The following is a 23,762-nucleotide window of genomic DNA, read 5'->3' on the forward strand; positions in this document are numbered from 1 at the left end:
GTAGCTCTAAATCACAACAGCAGCTGCCCCACGGTGCTGGTCTGCACATTTCAGGAACAGTGTAGTATTCTGCATGTTCATTAAACACTTGTGTGAATATATTAGTGTTTGATGCACATTTCATGGAATGACAGTGATGATAACACTTGCTTTGTCTGTTTCCATGAAATTGCATCGCCTCTGGACTTAGTTTTCCATTCAGCACAGATCAGTGTGACGCTTACAGAAGCCTGAGAACAAATCTATGAATAATCAAACAGAGAAGTGAGGGGTCACTTCATTTGTCTCAGCTGTGGATCAAGTAGGAGCTGCTGTTTCAGACCCTAAAAGTTACAACTTCAGCACCGACTTACTCGCCGTATAAAAACGAAAAGACGACTAAATACATCTCCAGAGTTAATGAGGACAAATTACCAGCAGAGTGCACCCTGGTGTTCAGACCTCAGCCTTGGACGTGCACATGCCTGCTCAGAGCTTTGCTGACATAGACGTGTGCTTGCTGCCTGCAGTCTGGCACTCGGGATTGCTCACAGCTTCCACTCCTGGAACAAACTGTGTAGTGAAGCGTCTTAGCGAGGTGTGTGTCTGAAATGCATATATCTGCAGGCTGCTGCGCAAACACAGTGTTGCACGAGTATGTTTGGATCAGCTGAGTTTGCTCAGCAGATGTGTCTCAGCAGCTCCAGCTTGACTGCTCTGTGCTGCAGTTTAAGGATGTTTCAGTAAATCTAATAAGTTGCATATGAGGTTCATAAGTGATTCCTTGGAGATGGGATTAGTGGTCCAGAATCGTTGCCCATATGTTAGATGTCAGTGTCACTCTTCTTGGTCTGTGTGATTCAGTTCTCATCAGCACCTGGAAGCTGCTGCAGCACTGACACCTTCACAGAAACTTACGTCTGAGTAAAAGACGAATTCAAGTCGTATGATCTCAAAAACAGCAGCCTGCTTTTTTAAAAATGATTTATTGTTTGTTTGCTTTTTCATTTTTCACCCTCCTTTTCAGTTTTACTGTTAATGCCGTAAACGAGCATTAACAGTGAGTATTTTCTGCTGTAGAAAACAACCTGTTCAATCCACTGTCATTGTTTAACAGAGATTCGCTTGATGGCCTGAAAGTAATTTTTTAGAATGAAAAAAGACAAAAACGACTGCTTGTATGTGCAGGGCTGTTTTCAGAAGGGGAAACCCAGATTTGATCCGTGCTGACCAGGACGACTCCTGGGACAGTCGAGCAGCGGGGGGGACCGTGGTGTGTTCAGTGTTTCAGACTGGTTTGATTATAAAGGGAACCAATCTTCATTTCTACCTTTAAGATATTTTTTTGTTTTATTAACAGCACATTTAGTCCTAAATGTTCAACAACTCTGTCGGGCTTAAGCTAGGAAAGGTATCTGTGAAGGACCCAGCAGCTGCTCTCATGTTTGACTCCTGCTCAGCTGCTGCTGACGTAAAAAAAGAAAGTCTTCAGTGTCCTGATGAATGTGGTGAAAGTTTCCTGTTTACACACAACAGGTTCCATTTGTTTTGCTCGTCGCTTTAACGCCGTCTTCCTCTTCTTGAACATATGATCATCACAAGCTGGCGCGTGCGTGCATGTGCGTATTCAGCGCACAGGGAGAGGTCATATGACAGACAGCATCAGCGATGAAGGCACACGCTAAACACAGACTTTTTTCATTGCTGCTACTGGATGAGAACACTCAATTGTTAGTATTTGATGATGTTTATATATATATAGTTTGTATTGTCAGACAGACGTCTAAGACTGAGAGTAAAACCGAGGAACTTCCAAAACCAACAGAAAAGCTGCAACACTGTAAGACATGAACTTAATCCTTTATTTCACACGTTTTTCACTCATGCATGACTGAGGGGCAAATTTAAACTTTAAGTTGACATTAAATGTGCAAAACAAAGTGATGCAAAAGCATCTTTTTTTTATTTCTAACACATAAAATCTCCAGTTCCTGCTGGTCTCTGATTAAACTCAGTTGTAAACCTCTATCTTCACACTTCCAGCTCCTTCTATGTGACAAGTGTCGGGCTGGAGCAAATAACATTTTTCAACTATGATCATAGCGTGTGTGTGTGTGTGTGTGTGTGTGTGTGTGTGTGTGTGTGTGTGTGTGTGTGTGTGTGTGTGTGTGTGTGTGTGTGTGTGTGTGTGTGTGTGTGTGTGTGTGTGTGTGTGTGTGTGTGTGTGTGTGTGTGTGTGTGTGTGTGTGTGTGACCATCTGTCAGGTATAAATTCACCTGTACGGTTATAGAAACAGGGTCCTTGTTGCTAGGAGATATTTATCCCAGCTGCTTGCTCACATTAGCACACGGTCCCTGACATTTTCCAAAGCAGACGAGGTGACGAGCAGCAGAAAACACTCGCTTGAATATTGTAAAGATGTCAGTGAATAGTGAAACTTTACCAGTTCATTTAAAAAGTTCATGTTACTTTTCTGAAAATGTAGAATTTTAGCGCCTCGAGCTTCAGCTCCTCCATCTGTATGTCCAAGTATGTGCAGCAGGATAAGATGATGTGTTGAGTTCAGTGTAACAGAACAGAATAGAGTAGAAAAGCCTTTGATTGTCATTGTGCATGTACAACAAAACCAGCTGTGCAGGAATAGAAACAGCAGGACATCAAGCATGAATACCAGAGAAGGGATACAGCAAAAGGATTGTGTATGTATTATGTTCCAGGGGTGGCAGAGGGCAGACACTGATGTTCTGGGTGGTGTTGGTTACCCTCTGTGCAGGACCAGCACCAGCTACTGGTCCAGGTTGTTGTCCCTCAGTACACGGAGGAAGTGCAACCAGGGTGGTGATGATGTGGGTCCAGGTGAGATCAGCCCAGAAACCTGAAAGTGGATCCATCTGAGTAGCAGTCAAGTCCATTTAACCTTGTAAAGTTTTAAGGAGTCAAATCTTCCCCAACTTTCCCCATAAAGCTAACATTTTCCTCGCCCGTACTCTTAATGATGAGTTTCGCCACCTTGAAGTATGTGACTAATGACAGTTTCACTAAGTTCTGGCAGTGATTAGATTGTTTCTAGCTGTCTGTTAATGAGCAGGTTTCAGTTCAGCAGCGGACGTTTAATCGAGGAGCAGTTCGTCTTCCATTTATGGTTTGTTGCAGCACGACGTCAGCTTCATGAAGCCGCTGCAATAATCTGGTTCGGGAACACTTTATGGCTCCAATTGTGGATGACTTTGCTGTTATTTATTAACTTTGATAACACAACCATTGCGTGACGTTGGTAGTTGATGCAGAATTTGCTCACACAGTTATGATACACCGAGTCTATCAGTGAGTCATCGCACAGTTTGGTCCAGTTCATTCAGGTCGCTGCTTTCAGCTTTTAGTCTTATTTCATTTTGAGGTTTTGTTTCAGTCCACTTTAGTTTAGTTGGTCTCTGCAAACAACAGAAACTAAACAAATGTATTTCCTGTGTGTTTAATTTGATTTCAGTTCATTCTATGAGTGCACAGCTGGTCTTTGACTTTTAACGAGAACAACCTTGGTTCAGGTTTTTACTCTGAAAACACAGACCAGTTCTCTGACCTTGTGTCACGATCAGCGTTTTAGTTTATGTTTAAGTCCTTTAGGTTTTCTAAGTTCCTTCTATCATGCCGGTCGTCATTAAGTTCTTTGTTTGTTAGTTTCCCTTTGTGTTTCCTGCCCCTGTATTAAGTCTCCCTGTGTTTCATGTCTCATTATGTTTCCTGTTTTATTTTGAAGAGGTCACATGTTCCTGTGTTCGTTGTGTTTAGTTTTACTCTTCTACTGTGACGTCATTATGTTCATTTGTGTCAGCTGTTTTCCCCATGTGTTTCCACTTCCCCGATCACCTCCTGTGTGCTGTTGGTCTGTGTGTGTTCATTCATGCCTGGTCCGAGCGTCTGCTGTCCCACCTTGTGTCCATGCCAGGTCTCTGTGTTCATGTTCCAGGGTTTTGTTATGTTTGGCTCGCCCAGTTTAGGTTCGGATTGAGTTTTTCTTTGCTAAGATCAGCCTCAATAAACGGCTCGTTTTCAGTTAATATTACGTCTTGTTATTTTGCGTGTGTTGGGTCCAGCTTCTTCACCCCCCACAGTCTGCCTCTGCCAGACTGTGGCACCTTGTTCCTGACTTTGTGCACATTCTGCGCCGTCTATTCCACAATAATAAACAGGAAGGAGAACCTTCCCTTTTCTAACACCAGAAACTGATGCTAGCCTGGAACTTGCATGACTTTCTCTCTGCATGTAAAGAAGAAAGATCAGGACTGGATGTGGTTGTCCTGGTTTTTCCTGTTTTTCCTGAATTCCAGTTCCTCTTGCTGTTTATGGTGTAAACAGGGATTGATGCTGGTCCTGGCTCAGGCTTGGATTACATTTCTCTTTCTCTGACACCAGCAGCGGATTCTTCAGAAGCTTAAATGCAGATAAGATGCCTGAAAGTGAAAAGTGTGCACAGAACGTGTTTTTTGAACACACAGCTCAGTTTGAAGCTCGACTGTTAAACTGCTGATGATCTGACGTGTGACACGTGTCGTCTGTTTGCAGCTCTCCGGTGGATGTGAGCTGACTGTCGTTCTTCAGGACTTTGCAGCAGGATGCGGCACAGAGATGTCTGTCAGCACAGGTGTGTTTTATTCATACATAGATTTAATCCCCCACACTCAGAGCTCACGTGTCTTAAGGGACAAACTTTATATACAACACACACAGGTCCACATAACACATTTCCTAATGAGCTCTTCCTGGGACGCGAGTCTGTTATTCAGATTCACTGTGGTGAAAGCTCTGGGCAGTTATTTTAATATGTAAAGGAAACAGCTGTGTGGTTTAGGAGACTCTTTTATTTTAGTCCGACCATCAGTGAAAAAATAAACTTCATCCTTTATTCAGTGACACTTAAAACCAGAGATAAAGGCTTTAAACTCCAACCACTGCTTCAGTCTTCAGATGTGGAGGCTTCATCCATCTTTTAGGTTGAGCTAAATCCAAGTTTCTGTTTTTGTTTTCTTTAACATTTAGTACTCAAACCTGTCTTCGATACCTTGTAGTATAGTTTTTATCTTCTCCACCTTCCAGGTCAGACAGTGGAGCTGTTGGAGCGGCCCAGTGAGCGGCCCGGATGGTGTCTAGTCCGAACCACTGACCGCAGCCCACCGCAGGAGGGACTGGTTCCCACGTCTGTCCTCTGTGTTTCCCACTCACGTTCTAGTGTGGAGATGGACTGTTTCTTCAGTTCAGGGAAAGGTAGGAAGACGAGTCACATATCTTCGTATTCAATGCTTTTTGAGGAGGAACCAAGACGAAGGATAAAAATCTGTCATTAAATATGCACTATGGGGTGATCAGCTTCTAAGCAGCCTTAAATCTCCTACTTATCCTCAATTCTTAATCTCTTGCATGTCTTTATGCACTGTTTTTGTTTTGGTAACTTTATATGTGAGTCCTGGCAACACTGTGGCAAAAGGAAAGAAAATAAAGTAAATTTAAAACAATGACATGTTATCTTCTTCACTCGTCTTTATATTTAACCAGGCTGACAGAGGCACAGCTGGTCTGTGCTGACCTCTGCTGGTGAGATGAGGGCATTAGTCATACTGTGCAGAACTGTGCTTTTGTTTTTGTTGGGCGAGGTGTGGCTCTCACAGATGGCTGTCACACAGCCCGAGCACATGGAGGGAACGTGGACAGTGTGGCTGTTAGTTTTGGAAAGTCACTCTGGTGTTTCTGACACCCCGTTTGGGGAAGTGTGCTCACTGACTGATTGTTTTTTGTGAGTATAATTCAAACACGTTCCAAAATGCTGCTCTTCATTTCTCTGTTACTGCCATGTCTGAATTTGGAGTGTGTGCGTTTATGATCCAGGATGATCCTGCATGTGTAACGGCTCTGAAAGCGAAGCAAACATCTGTTCTGTCCTGCTGTAACCCACAGTGGCAGCCTGCCTGTTGTCTCTGCTGTGAACTTGAGCAGTAATGTCTGACAGAGATGAGATGACTGATAATGTGAATGATGAAATGATCCCATTAACTTTGCCAAGAACAAAGACGGTGAAATTCTGTGAGCCGTGGGACGCAACATCAAAATTTGAAGAAGCTCTCCTGTGCATCCTGTCGGTGCAGCTTTCCATCCTTCCACCTGCAGTCTGATGTGTGTCCTACAGGGGGAGCAGTGGAGCTGCTCGAATGCCTTCTTCCTGCATTTGTCCCAGGTTATCTCTGTGTGTGCTGGGGAGAAATGGGAGTAATGCACTGAGTCACAGCAGTTTGGTTTCCTTCTATATCCGTCCTTCCTGACGGTCTGTTTCCAGCTTCGCGGACATCATGGAGGAGCTTAGCTCTGCACTGTTGTCTCACTTGCACTCACACAGACACAGAATCAGCTGATTTGCCTGCTGCAGCCACAGTGTTTCCTGCTTTCGAGAAAATGACAAGGGCGCTTTGTATTTGTGCGGAGCGATGCAAATTGGCCAACTGCAGCCGCTACACATGGAAATATAGCACATTTAGGAGGCGCTCCCATCCAGGACGGTGGGGCTGACTTTTCCAGAGTAGGTCCAGACAAATATATCATCAGCCTCCAATACAGAGTCCTCCTGTATCATGTGACTTAAACTGAACCTGTCTGGTTACACAATAGGAGAATTAAAAGCAGCCACAAGCTGATGGATTTGTCATTAACAATCGTCAGTTTGTTAATAAATCAGTCAAAACTGCTCATTAACCCGTTTAAGTCCCGCCGAGCTGTTTCAAGCTTCCCTCTGTGTGTCTCGAGTCTTGTGACTGCTCTGTAAAGTAGGTCTCCTTGTCCTCTGAAAGACTGTGAAGAAAGTGTGGGTTTAATGTTAACTGAACTGAAAGTCAGACCTGCTGGACATCAGAGGACCGAAGAGCTGCGACGCATCACATTAGAGACGGTTTTGGGGCACTTCTCCATTCCTGGAAAATTCCTTGAACTGATCTTAAACACTGAGTTCTCCTGAGAACTAATTTTGCCCTTAAGAACACTGTGAATGTCTAAGGTACCTAAGATTTTACAGCATTCATGAACGTGTCGTCCTGTCACACACAGAGCGTGGGAACATTACTTTATATCTCTGTCACGTTGTCTTGATTATCTCCATTTTCTGAAAGCTTTTTGAAAATAATTAACTGGCACTTTACTGCAGCATTGTTCCATTCTCTTTGCTTTTTGCTGCGTAGCGACAGTAGATATACAAGATGAACAAAATGGGACACTGCAGGGAAAAGGTGCTGGTGAAAGCACGTTATGTAGGCTAAGTGCGCCTGCTTACCTGCTGCTGCAGTGCACACACAGCAGGAAGCTGTTTACAGTCCTCTGCTCGTTCAGATGCAGAGGACACTAAGGAAGATCAGAAAATAAATGCAAGTTAATTTTAATAATAAAGTTGCTTGGCCCTAGCTGTGCCAGCAGCCTCTGCAGTTCTGATGAGTGCTGTCAGTGGACACACTCCCACACTGTAGGCACTGGGACGTCAGGAGTCAGTGGAACTTTTTCTGTCACTTAGGTACAGGACATGTTGTTTGCTGCTGGTGAATGTTCACATACCAGGCAGCCGTCTCGTTTTTTTAAATGCAAAGAGACGTTTTTGCTACATTGTTGAATCAAACACACTCCCGTGTCTTTGTGGAGTCCTGCCCTCCACAACGAGGAAGGTGCCCGCTCAAATAATTAACAGGGACTCGTATTCCTTTGAGCCGAAGCGTGTGGGGAGGGGAGGTAGAGGGAGAAACTGAACAACTTTGTCTGAGAGAGAGACAGAGAATGTGCTCCTCCCCCATCTCCTCCTCCCACATTACTAAAACTCTCTCTCTTTGCTGGATCTGAGCAGTGAGGACTCGAAACTCTTGAAATTCACACTCAGCCCAGGAACAAGCTGACGAACTGGTTAGCGACCGAGTCGGACGTACTGGAGGGAGGTGTGTCTGAGGTTGTGTGTGAGTGTAGGATGTGTGTGTGAGCAAGAATGAAGAGAGTCGGCCGTTGCTGTGGATGGGTCCTCTCCCGCTGCTGCTGCTGCTACAACGGCACAGGTGCGACACAGACACACAACACTGGACTTCTGTGAGGCTCACTGAACACTCACTGAACACTGGCTCGTGTTTTCTATGTGTGTGTGTGTGTGTGTGAGAGACAGATTAGTTGATTTTGACAGATTTGAGTGACTGAATAAGTCCGTCCTGTGGACAGACAAATTAGTCTTTTTGGAAACTGATTTGAATTGAAAATGAAGAGTGCAAAAGGAAGCCGTGTGTCAGCCAGGCAGAGTGTGAAAGGCCACTTTCTTTCTTGTCTGTCTGGAAAGTCAAGTGTTCGATTGAGCAATCAGTGTGTCGTTGCACTGTGTGTGTGTGTGTGTGTGTGTGCGTGTGTGTGTGTGTGTGTGTGTGTGCGCGTGCATGAGGACACACTGTGGACTTTGGCCTATCAAGTCTTTGAGTTTCATGTTAAAAACTGTGTAGAGTGCACCGATTGGCATGCAGCCGAACTGGTCACACTAGTTCCAGTTCATTATTGTAACAGGTTTATACATGCCACTCAAATAATACGGGCGCATTACATCCCAGAGACGCGCAGCTCTGCGGTCCACGGTCCAGGCCGTCTCAGCGGCTGCAGAGGGCCCCGTGTCTCAGTTTAACTGTTGAGGACACCAGAGTCTGAAAACTGTCTCATCTCTTGTAAGGAAATAGGAAACTCCTATGCCGTCCTTTTTTTGAGACACACAGGCACATGCACACAAAGACACTTCCTCATTCACCGTGGAAATACTAAATAATTGTCTTCTGGGGTCTTAAAGTGATCCTGCGTCCTGTCCTTTGGCCATTAAACCTGAAAATGAGCAGGAAACGACTCTGATCCTCAGGGACACACACACACACACACACACACACACACGCACACACACGCACACACGCACACACGCACACACAGTCTCTGAGCAGAGATAATGGACAGAGGCAACATTATGCTGCTTCATCAGCTGAGATTTGATGTTTTCGGTCTCGTCCAACCTGAAGCTGAAGCCTCGCTTCGTCTGTTTGATGGGTTTGTCTCATTGATGATGCAAACACAGCTGACTCGACTTTGACTTTATTCATACATTTGAAATGAGATGAAAGAGTAGATATCTGGTTCAAATGGAGGTGACAGAGATGACTGAGTAGTGACGGTAGACAGATTTTTTGAATTCCATGTTTTCAGAGAGCGTGAGCAGCAAACTGAAGTGAAGGATCTGTTGTGGGCTTATCGTGCTCCCAGATACGACAAGAAACACTCGTAGTAAAACGCATCAAATGGAAATTGAATTCCAGTGAAGAGCATCAGTCTCTTCGCTTACCACACAGAGCTTCTGCTTTATTTCTCTTTTTTCACTGAGAGATGATTTTACTGACAAACCTGTAAAAAAAAGCAACATTGTCTTTGATGTTTTCAACGTTTTATTCACCTGCTCGGTCTCTGGAGCCAGCTTTACAACCAACCCTGCTAGCATTAACAGATCTTCACTTTATCAAATCTGGGGCTCAATAAAAGCGAACATGGCTGCAGCCACATTCGGCCAATGAGTCTTTAAAATTAGGAGTACAGATCACAGTGACATCACAGACTGTCGCTACCATTTTGGAGGAGGTGCTTTTCTGCTGAACAAAGCTGGATACTGTGTTCTCCTTTGGTCCTACTTATGCTTTTGGTGCAGCTCATCCAGTTTGACAAAACCTGAGCTGAGCTGTCAGCATGTAAGACCCAAACAACGTGGATAAAAAGTTTGACAGTGTTTTAGTAGCTGTGACACAGACTCTGTTCCAGTACAAAACATATGCATTTCCAGTCCTGTGCCGTTTGTCAGAGCCAAAAAAGACTGGTCTGTGACGTCAGCAGCTGGTCACAAATGAATCGCTACATTGTGCAGTTTGGACAGATGTGATGCTGCGGGGAAACGCGCAGCTGCTTTCCTTTCATGCATGTTGTCGTTTGACACATTCTCACTGAGAAGGCTGAAAACGATTTTGCGTTAGCTGCTTCATTTTAAGAAAGGGTGGAGCTCCACTGCTGATGGTACTGCTGTCGGTCAATCAGTAGATATTTCCACTGACAGGGTAAAAGTGTCTAATGCAACACAAAGATGTTGTTGAGTCATTATGGGAGGACTGATCTGATCTTTACTTAATTATCTGCGATGTACAGTCGTGTAATGCTGCTGCTTTGACCACTCGATCTGTGCGTGTACAGATCAAATGATCTTTGCAGCTCTGCAGCCAAGAAACTCTGTTTGACCGTCTTGGAAAACCTGATCGTGCAAAGACGAAGAAAAATCCAGATAAAGTTGTAAAACAACACAAATGTGTTTGACACTTAAATGCTGCAGAATTTCACTCACATCGAACGCAGCAGTCAGTGTGGCAGTTGTGTCTGTAGAAGGGTTCAGGTTAGAGAGCGGTATGAGAGGAATGAAGTCTTTGCAGATTAGTGTCTCTTCCTGTCATTGATAAAATCACATGATGGGAGTAGAACAGGCAACACACAAACTATGTGAGGTGGCAAAAGTACAGATATTCTGTATTTGAAGCACTGATTCAAGTACATGTTCTGAAATGTCCTCAAAGCAAAGTAAAAAGTAGCTCTTTGAAGGACGTTTCTACCAACCTCGACGGTTCAGTTAGCTTAATGTATTAGTGTCATGTAGTCGATGGCGATCCAAACTTTTTCTGAATATTCTCAGCTCGACTCAGATCAGCAGAGAAAAAGAAGGAAAATAAAAAATGCCTCTTTTCTGTTGCTACATTGTAAAGGGTGACTTTGCTTTACAGAGAACGAGTAGGGAAGAGCTGAAAGTGCAATTCAACGGCTCAAAGAAAAGAAACGCAACTCAAGGTCGTTTCTATTAAGAGCTCCAGTAGATTTCAGATCAGTTGAATCCATCAGTACAGCAAACTAACCTGTTTATCCTGCACTGCCTGCATAGTGCAGCCTTTACACAACACAGTTAGTCTGCCGTACTTTGTTTTGCAGCTTGTTTTACAATATGTAAAAAACATAATGTCACATGTACAGACCCAATATCTGGTTTAAAAACATGAGGACTGTCAAACCCCGCCGAGCATCCTTCCCTTTGAATCTAAGCTCTCTTCTTCCTGACGCGTCTTTCTTCTCTTTCTCCATCTCTGAGTGAAGTTAGCTCTCTCTTTAAAATACAGCAGCTGGACCTGTGGCTGCAACACGCTGTACGACAAACTGCACACAAGCAGTTTGTGTGTTTGCTGATGTTTGTTGAGCTGATAGAAACATTGCATTTGAAACAACCTGTGAAAACATCTTATTCCCTTTATGCTCACCAGTCTCAGCTAGCTGGATGCTGAGTTACCACAGCCGAAACTGATGGACACCTGCAGTCGTTCTGGTGCTGTGCCACACCGGCCCACTTTAACTGCTAACTATGGCACACTTTTGTCTCTTTCTTCTGTTTTTATGCAACAGCTCCTGGTGATGACTACATTAGTATTAGTGGGGTTCAAATACTGTGCAAAAGCACCATAAGACTGAAGATAAGATTCCAGAAGCCGGGAATCGGAGTGCCAGGCCCTCCGTCTCGGACTTCCACCCGATCCACTAAAAACCAAACCCCTACGGCCCAGCCTGCAGGCCGTGGACCCGCAGCCTGGGAACCGTAGTAAAGGGACCTCTGGCTAATACGTCGGGTTTGTGTCGGGCTCGTAGCTGAAAACGAGCTTTACTTTGTTGTCTGGGTCACTTTGCTAGCGAGAGACAGAGAGAGGCGTTGAAAGGCTGCTCCAACGGAGCTTATTGTTTCAGAGGAAAACAGGAACACAGCGTGCAGTCGAGTCTTAACAGCTTACTTACAGCTGGGCTCGTCAGGCACTCTGTTTGGCTGCAGTGGTTATTATTATATTTACATGCTTCCAGCTCCTGTTTCTGCTCGGTGACAGCTCCTACTTTTCCTTTTTCTCCCTCCCTCGCTCACAGACACATAACGGGTATGGCAGTCCATCCTCCCTGCAGCACAGACTACACTGCCCTACATGCTTTAGGGCGATGCCTGTAACACTCTGCCTGTTGCCTTCATATTAAATCATTTTTAAAATATTTCTTCACATCATTATGAGATGGGAGATTGAGACACGGGCATTAGGGCCTGTAGCGTGTTTTGTTTGGGTTTCCACTGGTGTGGAATTACCAAAAATAGAGGCTATAGCCTTATGAAACAGGAAAATACCGCCGTGTAATCCCTTTAGTTCAACAAAGTAACTGTATTCTGAATATCACCTTTTTAAGTGGTAACTGTAACAGAATACAGTTACTCATATTTTGTATATACGTAACGGCGGCACATGTACTCAGTTACTCCCCAACACTGCTCAGCTGTTAAATCATACGCCATCAGTTTTTGTGAAGTTTCTGCTCAGCAAGAGAAAACAGGAAGTGGAGTAATAACAGGAGACGTGTGTGTGTGTGTGTGTGTGTGTGTGTGTGTGTGTGTGTGTGTGTGTGTGTGTGTGTGTGTGTGCGTGTGCGTGTGTGTGATGGGTCTGAGTTTTAGTACTTTTGTATCAATAGAAGCATTCATGGACACAGTGTGAATGTGTGTGGTGTTTAGCACAGTGTGAGGCAGAGAATGAAACCGAAACCTTGTTCTGCTGCTTCAGCTCGTTTAATCTGTACTGAGAGGACCTGAGGTGTGTGTTTGTGTGAGACTATGATTAAATATAGTGAGTGATGGGGATTTTAACAGTAGTCACTCTGTCTCTCTGTAGAACAATGACTTCCTTGTGAGTTCTCACCTGACTTTGGCCATCAGGATGACACCACAGCTCTGTGTAGTCCCCACCATTATCCTGAATGCTGGCCCAACTGTATTATTACTGGTTTACTGGGGCTGTTAATCATTTATAATCACTGGCTAATTCGAGTTTTGTTTGTAAAACTAAACTTTTGGCTGGGAATATTTGAGTATGATGACATTTTAGGGTGATAATAAAATAAAGTGTTTTATATAATAGAAAATATCTTCAGACATTAAGGTAGACTGGTTAGTCTTTCTGGTTGGGGTTTGGCACCATTGTTGCTCTGCCTTCCTGTCACTCGCTGCTCTACTTTATCATTGTCCAAGCAAAACATGACCAGTGTGAGTAACCTTGTTCCTTTAGAAACATCAGTGTGCATGATGAGCTCTAGCATTTAAGCAACTAGCACATCTCTGCTTCAGCTGGCCTTAAGTTCTCGGCTTTATATGTAAAAACAGCTGAAGCAGTCTAACTGTATCTTACACAGTCTGGACAGCTGTGGGTTAAAGTCCTGGAAATGCCGAATAAATTGTAATGCAGGTTTATCTGTCCTCTCTCTTTATCATGCTGCTGTTTCTAAGAGTTTGCTGTGTGTTATACCCCCTTACCACCTGTTCCTGTTGACTATTCAGCTGACAGCAGCACACTGGTGTGTGTGTGTGTGTGTGTGTGTGTGTGTGTGTGTGTGTGTGTGTGTGTGTGTGCGCGTGCGTGCGTGCGTGCACTCAAGTCCATAACAGGTTTCTGTGGTTAACCACATGCTAAGGTCACCCGGTGACGAGCACTGATTGTGCTGAGACACAAAGGTGAGGAGGTGAGCTGCGACTCTTCAGAAACACATGACTGACTTTGCCCCACAGCACTTGGAGTGATGTCATTAAGTGTCCTCTTAACTGTTCAGTGAGGTTGAGGTCAGGTGACCGTTTGGGCTCGTTATCCTACAGCAGTGACGAGTGGTCATCCACAGAGTGGAGCTTGTGCACGCACACTGACCAAAGCTATAAACGTAGCAAAGTTCCAGCGCCGCCGCGTTTCTATCAGAGAGAAACAGCTGCCCCGCTGCAGCAGGTGACCTTGGCTCCTGTGTTTAACATTTATCTCGAATAACAAGTTAAATAACCTCCAGTACACACTCCCCAACCCACACTGTCTCTACTCACTGGGTGACTTCAGGAAGAAGATCTTTGTCCCACAGGACTGTGTTGGAGCTGCAATGTAGTCACGTTTGCTGTAAAATAAACATGATGGCTTTAGGTGCTTTCAAATATCTCGCTGTAACGGCCAGAACACCTTTGTTGCTGATGACACCACGGCTGTGAAGTGAACTGCAATCAGTGTTTTGTGGTTAGTGAGCAGCTGGCTGGCTAACCACACCCTGTGTGTTTTACTGCTGTGAGAAGCAAACGCTTCTGAGATTGAAACTTGGGTTTCATTAGCACGTATGAGGATGTATGACCACGTCACACCCAACCTTCTGTTTCCAAACCTATACAGGGCTCGCAAAATCGCTAGCCCGACGTCCCGGTGCTAGCGACTCCTCCAGTCGGGCCCGATGGGCAGGGCTGCTATAACTATTTTGATCCAGATCTACAAATAGATTGAATGTTTCATTCAGCCTGATCCACAGTGCTCACTGAACCGTACACTCAACAGCAGTGTGTATGTTAGTGTGCGCTGTTGCATGCTGTTGGTCGTACTGAGGTCTGATGTAATATCTGTGATTGTGACATGTTGTCACATGTTTTAGCGTCTGCAGCCCAGAAACAGCCTGCTTGTGTATAAGTATGACACATTCAATACCAGATAAGAGATTGGGAGGAAGAAAAACTCCTAACTTAGCACCTATGCTACAGCAGAACACCTCAGGAGACCCCTGACCTTTAACCCTCCTTCAGCTCCTGTGGGAATCTGGCACATACGGCCTCTACCCATTGCTGCCAGCTGTGTGTGTGAGAGCAGCTGATGCAGCAACTCCTGACGCGTGACTGCTATTTATTCTTCAAGTCATTCACACAGTCTGATGTTTCTGGCTGTACAAGATGAATACGACAGGAAGCACAACCAAAAGACCATGTTTACGTTTATTGATTTATATTCACCTCATAGCAACAAGGTTGTGGGTTTGAATCCAGGCAAATTTGCACTCTCCCTGCGTCTCATGTGTCTGCTTCCTCCCACAGTCCAAAGACATGCAGGGTTAACTGGTGATGCTACATTACCTTTAGTTGTGAATCTGAATGGTTGTTAAATGGCTGTCCTGTCCGAGGGTGGACCCTGACGACTGTCCTAGACTCCCGTCCCCACCCTCGATGCTCAAATCGAAGAGTTGGATCGAGCAATAGAAATGACAAACAACGATTAAAATGAAAACTAATGTGACACCACAGCAAAGGAAGGAGTGTGAGTGCCACCTGGGAGCGTGTGTGTGTGCGTGTGTGTGTGTGTGTGTGTGCGACATGGCAGCTGCTGCACAGATGCTTGTTTGTGACAGACTCGCTCATCTGGACCTCTGAGTGGGTTCGTTGCCACAGAGCTTGGCTTTCCTGTGCCTGCACATTTGTCCCCATCACAGCAGATATTTATAGCTGTCAGAAGTATTTGAAATAATTTCACATGACTGTAGTCTTGGGTCATGAGTGCAGGTGATGTGACGTGTGGATCGTGGTGCAAACACAGACCAGGACGTTTAGGCAGACCTGATGTGTTGGTTGGATTAATGTCAGTACTGCAGGATGATGCTGGGCTCTTCTCCCTATCAGCTGCATACGCTGAGTGCAGAGTGGGACCAGGTGTGCCAGGTGTTCCTCTTTTTTACCATAAAGAAATTGATGAGCAGGATTTATATTTTTCCAGAAACACACCGACTCTGCAGACAAAGAAACACTTTGTATGTTTGTTTGTTTACTTTTGCTGCCATGATGCCAGGCCTCCCTCGGAAACGAGGCTTTAATCTCAATGAGATGTTTACCTGGACACAGGACTAATAAAAATGTTCTGATACGAGTGCACGGCCCTGTCACGTTGTTTACAGTGTAAACTTACTGATTAGTGTTGAAGAGCTTAAATCCACACATCACTTTAGTATGTTGAACACACAGCCTGAAGTCAAAGCAACAGGTTACATAACAGATGGTGTGTGTTTAAAAAATCATATGTTGTGTGACTCCTTTCAGAAAACTACACTGTTGGTGGCTCGGACGGCAAGACCGAATCGGTGGCCAACCTTCAGCCGCAGCCGTCCCTCAGCTCCCTGCAGTCCAGCTCTCCTGGTCCCAAACGCTCTGGGAACACTCTGAGGAAGTGGCTGACCAGTCCGGTCCGCCGCCTCAGTGGCAGCTCTGTTAAGAAACTTCCTAATCACAAACAGAAGAAGCCAGGTGAGAGGGGCAGAAACGGTCATGATGACATGTTAATGTGCTGCAAACACCCCCACTGTCCACAGTGAAGCTCCTTTAGCTTGTTTGTGGAGCCTTTACTCCTAGCTTGTTATTACACTGCAGCAGCTTTCCTGCTAATACGGTTTCAGTTACATTAAAGCTGCTTTCATTTGTTCATTCAGTTATTTTTAACGTTGTCATGCTCGCAGCTGCATCGTATGGAAGCCCGTTTCCGCCACTAAATAAAAACAAAACAGCTAGTATCCATAACTCGAAATTTGGAGTTATTTTCTCAAAATTTCGAGTTAGCTCTGCCAATCAAAAATATACGTGAATGAGGTCGCTTTCTTGTTACCCGGAAGCATATGGCGCAGAGGAACGCGCACTCAAAAACAGATCCCAACAAATTGGCGCTTTGGCGAGTACGTTTGCTGATAGTAACACCGTGTGATTCAGCTAATAACACAAGGGATTTCATCATTTGTGAAGCCAGGCTGAAAACACTCAGCAATCTGTGCATTCACGACTGGATGTAATACCGGTAGCTTAGCTGTAGCATTTGTAGCTGAGGGCTTCAGCTTCTGGGTAATGAGGAAATGACGTCATTCACGTAGATTACTGATTGGCAGCGCTAACTCGAAATTTCGAGTTAATAAATCGAAATTTCGAGTTATTTTCTCAAAATTTCGACACATTAACTCGAAATTTCGAGAAAGTAACTCGAAATTGTAAGTTATGGATCCTTTTTTTTTTATGTGGCGGAAACGGGCTTCCATAGCATCACTTGTAAATGACAATGTTTGAAGAACTTTGAAAAGGTGCTGCTGGATGTTTGGAGAGTGTAATGTAAAAATGACCCTCGGACTCCAAACAAGGAGTTAAAGACCAGCAACCAGAAAACACAGCGAAGTCCAAAAAGCCGAGCTCAAATGTAGTGTTGTGGGAGGAGAAGTTAGGTTGGAGTAATCCACTGATTAGTCGTGAAAATGAACACAGAATGGGTGAAAAGCCGCTGCAGCTGGTGACGAGAAACTGGTTTAAGCTGTGAACAAGTCTGTGACAGCAGAGGACACAGTTCAGCTGACGGCACTCACACAGAGGAAAACTAAGACGTGCGCACAATGCCTGACACATCTTCACATCTGTGTGTGTTTGAGTGTTAAAGTGATTCTGTGACTGACTGGCTGCGACTTGTTGTCAGGGCCAGGAACAGGAAAAGAGGAAATCAGGAAGAGCATCGACCTGGGTCAGCCTGACCTTACCCTGCAGGATGATGTCACTGGTGAGGTAAGCACTGAGGGTGGTTTCCTGATCTGTGTTACACACACTGTGGCTGCTGAAGCACTGAACATTCCCAGTGCTGAGATCGTGTGACGGTGCTGGGATGCAAACAGGTACAGCTTCACCTGATTGGCCTGTCACTCACAAACTGACTGCAGAGCTGTGTGAGCATTTATGTCAATATATCTGTATTTATCCTGAAATATGACACACGTGTTTCAGTAAACTTTCTCAAACTTTGTTCGTCTTACGTTTGACTTTGTCTAATGAGAGGTGTAACACTCCACTAACACTACAGTGTCATTTATTTAAACTGCAGCAAATCATGAACCGGGGCAGAAATGCATGTGACAAAAAAAGCTTTTGCTGTCGGTGCTATCCTAAGATATACATGAAGTCATTTACATTCACATAACGGGTGGTAAATAGATGAGGTTCCTCTTTTTGTGTGAAAAGTTTTTCCTTCTCTTACGCACAAAAACACCCACACAGACAAACATGTGATCACAGCCATGGCTCCCTCCCTGATGGACGAATGCGTTTTATCCTGTATCCGCAGTGTTAGCCAAAAAATATGATAACATCAGTGTTTCTGAGCCTCTACGTGACTGAGTGTCACCGTGAAAGGATCCACAGAAATAAATCGATTTGGAAAAACAATAAGCTTCGACTGCTTAACGAGGTTTATTTAAAAGCCCGAACCATGAAGCACGAGAGCTTATGATTCGTCATTGCTTCTGCAAATGAAATAAGCTCTGTCATTGATGTCAGACTGGTTTTATAGAGAGCTGAACTCTCCAGGAACAGCTGCCACTTTATTGTTTTATTAGTGAAAAGATATGTGGCTCATAGATGGCACAGTCATGTTGTATCTTACTATCAGTGGGACCAGTAACGTGGTACCTAACCAGCTGCTGATGCTGTGTGTCTCCTCTCAGAGAGTCATCAGCAGAGATGGCAACATCCTGTCTAAGACGTCCGGGATGCAGAGTGGTGGAGAGGAGGAGCAGGATGAAGACGCCCACACCCCTCTGCCTCCCCGTATGAAGATCATCAACGACCCATCAGATCCTGATGACAAGGTAATTCGGCCCAGGAGAGTTTTTCCCTTAGGTTAGGCTCCCAGACAGGCTGCTGTAGGTCTGGCTTAGGTCAGCCTGTAATTACACAAGTGTTGCCTGTGGGAAATATGCTGTTACTTACACTCATGGTTTACTCTGATCAGCTGGATCTGCTTAAAGTATAAAAACAGATGATTTTGTGTGACCAGCTGAACCACGTTCTGCTCGTCTGCTTCGATCTGCTGTCTAATAAACGGGGCTGGGTTTGGTAAACGGACTGATTCTTATATAGTGCTGTTCTACATACAGCATGCCTCATTCACCCACTCATACAACCACTTCTATCTTGGAGTGTGTCCATCTGTAGCTGCTTTCTTCTGCCAATTAACAGATTTTCTCTCCTTCCTGCTCTTTGTTTCTTTGGTTTTCTCTGTATTTCTTTCTTATCATTCTAATATTTAATAAACACCTATACTTTCTGTTCCCCCTGTCCTCTCTCAGTCTTCGTCCTTGCTCACCTCTCTGCAGTCTTCCTCTGAGGTGCCCAGTGCTGCAGAGCTAGTTAGCGCCATAGAGAAACTGGTTAAAACCAAGATGGTGAGTGTGTGTTAGTTAGCACGGTCTAACAGGTGCTCTTCTTTGTTCATTTTAAAATGACTTGTGACGTCCACACAGTGAAGGCACGCGATGTGCCGACCACTCCAGCCTGTCTGCTGTCTAACGACACTAATACACTATGTTATGAAAAGTATGAACTTGAGTGACATCCACAGGGTTTAATATGATGACTGCTCACCCTGCTGGGGTTTATGTGACTCCAGTTAGAAAACTATACTGTTGGCGTCTCTGACGGCAAGACTGAGTCGGTGGCCTCCAGCCCTCAGCTCGCTCTGGGAACACTCTGAGAAAGTGGTTTCCACAAGGTTTAGCGGTGTGCATGACAGCATCTTGGTATGCTGTTCTTATGGTAGGCAGAGGTGTGATTAGTCACAGAACACCTCTCCACCGCTCTAGAGTCCAGCCTGCTTTACACCACTGCATCTGATGCTTTGCACTGGGTCATGTAAGGCTTGGATGCTCTGCCATGAAAACCCAATCCATGAAGCTCTATATGCTCTGTTCTTGAGCTTATCTGAAGTTCACATGAAGTTTGGAGGTCTGTAGTGCTCGACCATGACTGCGTACACTTCACTGAGCTCCTGAGAGCGACCATTCCTGTTGGGAGAGGCAGTCTGGACGCCAGGTGCTTGTTTTCCTACACCTGTGGCCACAGCACAGACTGGAACACCTGAGTTCAGCGAGTTGGATGGGTGAGGGAATACTTCTGGCAACATAGCTTTGGAGCACTTTGTAGTCTGTTAACCAAGTGATGGTAAAAATTCATGTTCATTCTCAGCTGCTTTCGTTTGTGATAAATGGAGGTCCCCAGTCTGGCAGTGTGTTCATGTGGACCTGGTACTACAACAGAAACATCCGGACTTGTCTTTGTCATAGACTGTACATAAAAGGTTGACATCACAAGTGAAGCAAGTAAGAAAGGCCTTTAAAGCTGCCCTATTTCTACAATAAAATAGAATAGAACAGAATAGAATAGCCCTCTATTGTCCTTGTACGTGTACAAGGAAATTGTGGGTGCTCCACACTAACTGTGCACAATTAAAATCTAAATAGTAAGACTGCAAATATGAGAAACAGGAGGAATAGATCCAAACCGAGAGAGCGGCACAGAGTAGAGAGACTCCTGGGACAGGCTGGCTTAAGCTTTAACGTTGTTCCTTCTTGGCCTCGTCTTTCTTCAATAACAGATTTTAATCTCAGGAAACTTTCTGGAAAATGAATAAAAGAATAAAAGTGTCTTTTGGATCCCAGCGTGTCTCTGAATGTTTCACTGCTGCATGTATGAAATGTTGTATGTGCTGTGGAGTTTCCGTAGACAGACTTGCAGAGACATTTACTGCTGAGCTGATTACTCTCTGCTATCATCTAATAGACACGATTTGCAATGAAACAAAGCAGAAGTGTCAGTTTGCTGCTGCAGTGTTCACAGACAGCAGCTGTTAGCGCGCATGTTTGAAGCTCCTGCTGCCCTCTGCTGGCATCACACGTGTTTGTGTGGTTTGATCATGTAGAATTGTTACATGTTCAACATCTGAGTATGCTGAATGTTACTGATATTGATAGAAGTCAGTGGGACATAATCACCTGAACTCTGATCCTCTCATGTCTGCAGAGTCTAGAACCAGGGGTGTACCCGGGGTTTACCCCTCTCTGTCCGCCTGAACAAACCACTCCTGTTCAGCCACGCAACCCTGAACAGGAGCAGAGAGCAAAAGCTATGAGAGGACGGATGTAAGTACTGCGACTCTTTCTTCTACTTTGAACTGCTTCGAATTTAGAAAATGGAGTGTAGCCTTAGTTCAACAAAAGCACAGCCATAGCTCAGCTGATTTCAGTACTGCTTGATCCGGTCCACAGATGCTATGCACAAGCCACCTCCACCATAGCACTTCATGTTCCACCTGACCTAATCACTGCGATATCTGTTGGCATCACTGCCAGCTCTTTTCTGCATCGACTCTCGATTCTGTTCAGTGTAACTTACTACAGACAGAATTGTCAATCTTATCTTAGAGTCCAGGTATTGAAGGTGGATGAGTTTAGCTGGGGGTCAACCAAGTAACAGACAGTGCACAAGAGATGAAGAGGCTTCAGGCAGATGGAGATGAGTGTCAGGGGTGATTTGTGACAGGATAGCAGCAAGAATGAAAGTGAAACTTTGCAACGTGGTAGTGACAAAAAACATGAGGTGGAAGCTGTAGGGGGCGGAGCTGAAGATGCTTAGAGTGGGAGTGACCGGGAGGGACAGCAATGAGTAGATTGCAGTCTCCACTTCACCCTAAGGCAGGGGTGTCCAACTCCTGGGGCCGGTGTCCTGCAGGTTTTAGATCTCACCCTGGACACCCTGCACGCCTGAATCAAATGATTAGTTCACTCCCAGGCCTCTGGAGAACTTCAAACATGATGAGGAGGTCAAGGACACATCTAAAACCTGTAGGACACCGGCTCTGGAGGCCTGGAGTTGGACACCTCTGCCCTAAGGAGAGAGTGAGATGGAGGCAGATGTTGGAACCTCAAGAAATAACCATGTTTACAGTGTGAAGCATTCACTAAGGCACTAGTCCTCTGTTGCAGCAGGAACAGGAGCTCTGTGTTAACTTAGCTGTTTTTTAACACAGGTTTGTTCTGAACGAGCTGATTCAGACAGAGAAGGACTATGTCAAAGACCTGGGCATCGTGGTGGAGGTGAGTGCTTCTGCAGAATCATTCTGTGCAGCGGTCTCCTGCCATTTAAACAAAGGACATCAGGAAATGTACATTTGGGTTCAAAAGTTATCAACACTTTGACTGCAGGGGTTCATGAAGAGGATCGAGGAGAAGGGCGTCCCAGACGACATGAAAGGAAAAGACAAAATCGTGTTTGGGAACATCCACCAGATTTATGACTGGCACAGAGAGTAAGTCGAGTGTCGGCTGGAAATGATGGCGTGAAGGATGGAGCGAGGGGATAGTAACAATCTTTATCTGTCAGTTTCTTTGTAGGAGAACTGGAGAAATGCCTGGATGACCATGAACACCTCCCTGAGCTCTTCATTAAACACGTTAGATAAACACTGTGTCGTGATTGTGTCACCGCACTAGAGTACATAATCTCTGCTGTCCCAGTGATTTGCTCTCTAATCAAAGCTCCTTTGTCTTTACAGGAGAGAAGGCTCCACATGTATGTTGTTTATTGTCAGAATAAGCCCAAGTCAGAGTTCATCGTGGCAGAATACGACACGTATTTCGATGTAGGTGAAGCTTTGATTCTCTTCATCATTAGCAGAAGGTGTGCAGTGTGATCTAAACAGCAATGTTCTTTTACATTCATCCTCGATATGAAATGCAGGGACGACCCTTAATTATCTGGACTGATACTGTCTTTGTCTGATGTTATTGGGAGTATTTGTGTGAAGTGGACAAAAGGACACACAGTTTGGTTATTTCTCTTCCAGGGAATCCAACAAGATATCCAGTCCAGGTTGTCCATCAGTGACTTCCTCATCAAACCAATCCAGAGAATCACCAAATACCAGCTTTTACTGAAGGTGACAGACACACACAGTCTCTCCTTATCACAAAAGAAAATGCCAAAGACCATAACTGTGCTCCACATGTTATAAACAGGCCTGTAGTGTCACTGTAACTCTAACCTGACTTACTGTCCTTTACATTATCGTTTATATTTCTGCATATTGAAGCTTTAACATTTCTTTGGCCAAGAGGAACTGTTTTGTTGTTTTTACTGTTTTTACTGTTTTTCCTGTTTTTGCCGTTATTGTTGTTTTTACTATTTTTCCTGTTTTTCCTGTTATTGTTGTTTTTACTGTTTTTACTGTTTTTACTGTTTTTGCCGTTATTGTTGTTTTTACTATTTTTCCTGTTTTTCCTGTTATTGTTGTTTTTACTGTTTTTGTTGTTTTTACTGTTTTTGCTGTTTTTACTGTTTTTACTATTTTTCCTGTTTTTCCTGTTATTGTTGTTTTTACTGTTTTTGTTGTTTTTACTGTTTTTGCTGTTTTTGCTGTTTTTACTATTTTTCCTGTTTTTCCTGTTTTTGTTGTTTTTACTGTTTTTGTTGTTTTTACTGTTTTTGCTGTTTTTACTGTTTTTACTATTTTTCCTGTTTTTCCTGTTATTGTTGTTTTTACTGTTTTTGTTGTTTTTCCTGTTTTTGCTGTTTTTACTGTTTTTACTATTTTTCCTGTTTTTTACTATTTTTACTATTTTTCCTGTTTTTGTTGTTTTTGCTGTTTTTGTTGTTTTTCCTATTAGATGAAAGTGTTGATGGTAGCAAGCTTGGTTAGACTGATTAAAGTTGGGCTTCTCTTCTTCCTCAGGATTTCCTGAAGTACAGCTCAAAGGCAGGAATGGACTGTGAACAAATTGAGGTAAAAATGTAAAATGCTTTTCAATCCGGCATGTTTGTGCTGACACATCCTCCTCAAATGAAAAACGATCTAAATATCTCTGTCCATGACTTTTACAGAAAGCAGTAGATTTGATGTCTCAGGTCCCGAAACTATGTAATGACATGATGAATTTGGGTCGGCTGCAGGGATTTGAGGTAAGTTTTGTGGGTCTTCACAGTGACATGTACTGCACACACTATGACATGTGTGGCGTGCTGTAA

General features: G+C 44.3%; 1 protein-coding gene and 1 long non-coding RNA gene across 4 annotated transcripts in view; one reads left to right on the forward strand and one right to left on the reverse strand.

The window, feature by feature from the left end:
• kalrna (kalirin RhoGEF kinase a) overlaps window positions 1-23,762 on the forward strand; it is a 152,010-nt gene that overhangs the window by 103,993 nt on the left and 24,255 nt on the right. For 2 of the 3 annotated variants that reach the window (XM_040034117.1, XM_040034119.1), the window contains 14 exons: window positions 4,544-4,622; window positions 5,075-5,242; window positions 15,987-16,190; window positions 17,392-17,477; window positions 18,410-18,553; window positions 19,034-19,129; window positions 20,763-20,881; window positions 21,769-21,835; window positions 21,944-22,047; window positions 22,122-22,191; window positions 22,294-22,380; window positions 22,585-22,677; window positions 23,470-23,520; window positions 23,619-23,696. In XM_040034117.1, coding sequence (XP_039890051.1) covers window positions 4,544-4,622; window positions 5,075-5,242; window positions 15,987-16,190; window positions 17,392-17,477; window positions 18,410-18,553; window positions 19,034-19,129; window positions 20,763-20,881; window positions 21,769-21,835; window positions 21,944-22,047; window positions 22,122-22,191; window positions 22,294-22,380; window positions 22,585-22,677; window positions 23,470-23,520; window positions 23,619-23,696 — 1,446 coding nt within the window. The remainder of the gene's footprint in view (window positions 1-4,543; window positions 4,623-5,074; window positions 5,243-15,986; window positions 16,191-17,391; window positions 17,478-18,409; window positions 18,554-19,033; window positions 19,130-20,762; window positions 20,882-21,768; window positions 21,836-21,943; window positions 22,048-22,121; window positions 22,192-22,293; window positions 22,381-22,584; window positions 22,678-23,469; window positions 23,521-23,618; window positions 23,697-23,762) is intronic. The other variant, XM_040034118.1, reaches the window with a different exon arrangement.
• Window positions 429-23,697, reverse strand: LOC120734984. Its single transcript, XR_005696149.1, has 4 exons — window positions 23,587-23,697; window positions 21,620-21,626; window positions 491-495; window positions 429-441 (listed from the first exon to the last, which is right to left on the reverse strand). It is a non-coding gene; the product is annotated as an uncharacterized LOC120734984 (long non-coding RNA).

This window comes from Simochromis diagramma, unplaced genomic scaffold, assembly GCF_900408965.1.
Source record: "Simochromis diagramma unplaced genomic scaffold, fSimDia1.1 OVJJ01000176.1, whole genome shotgun sequence".
In the NCBI taxonomy this organism is placed as follows: domain Eukaryota; kingdom Metazoa; phylum Chordata; class Actinopteri; order Cichliformes; family Cichlidae; genus Simochromis; species Simochromis diagramma.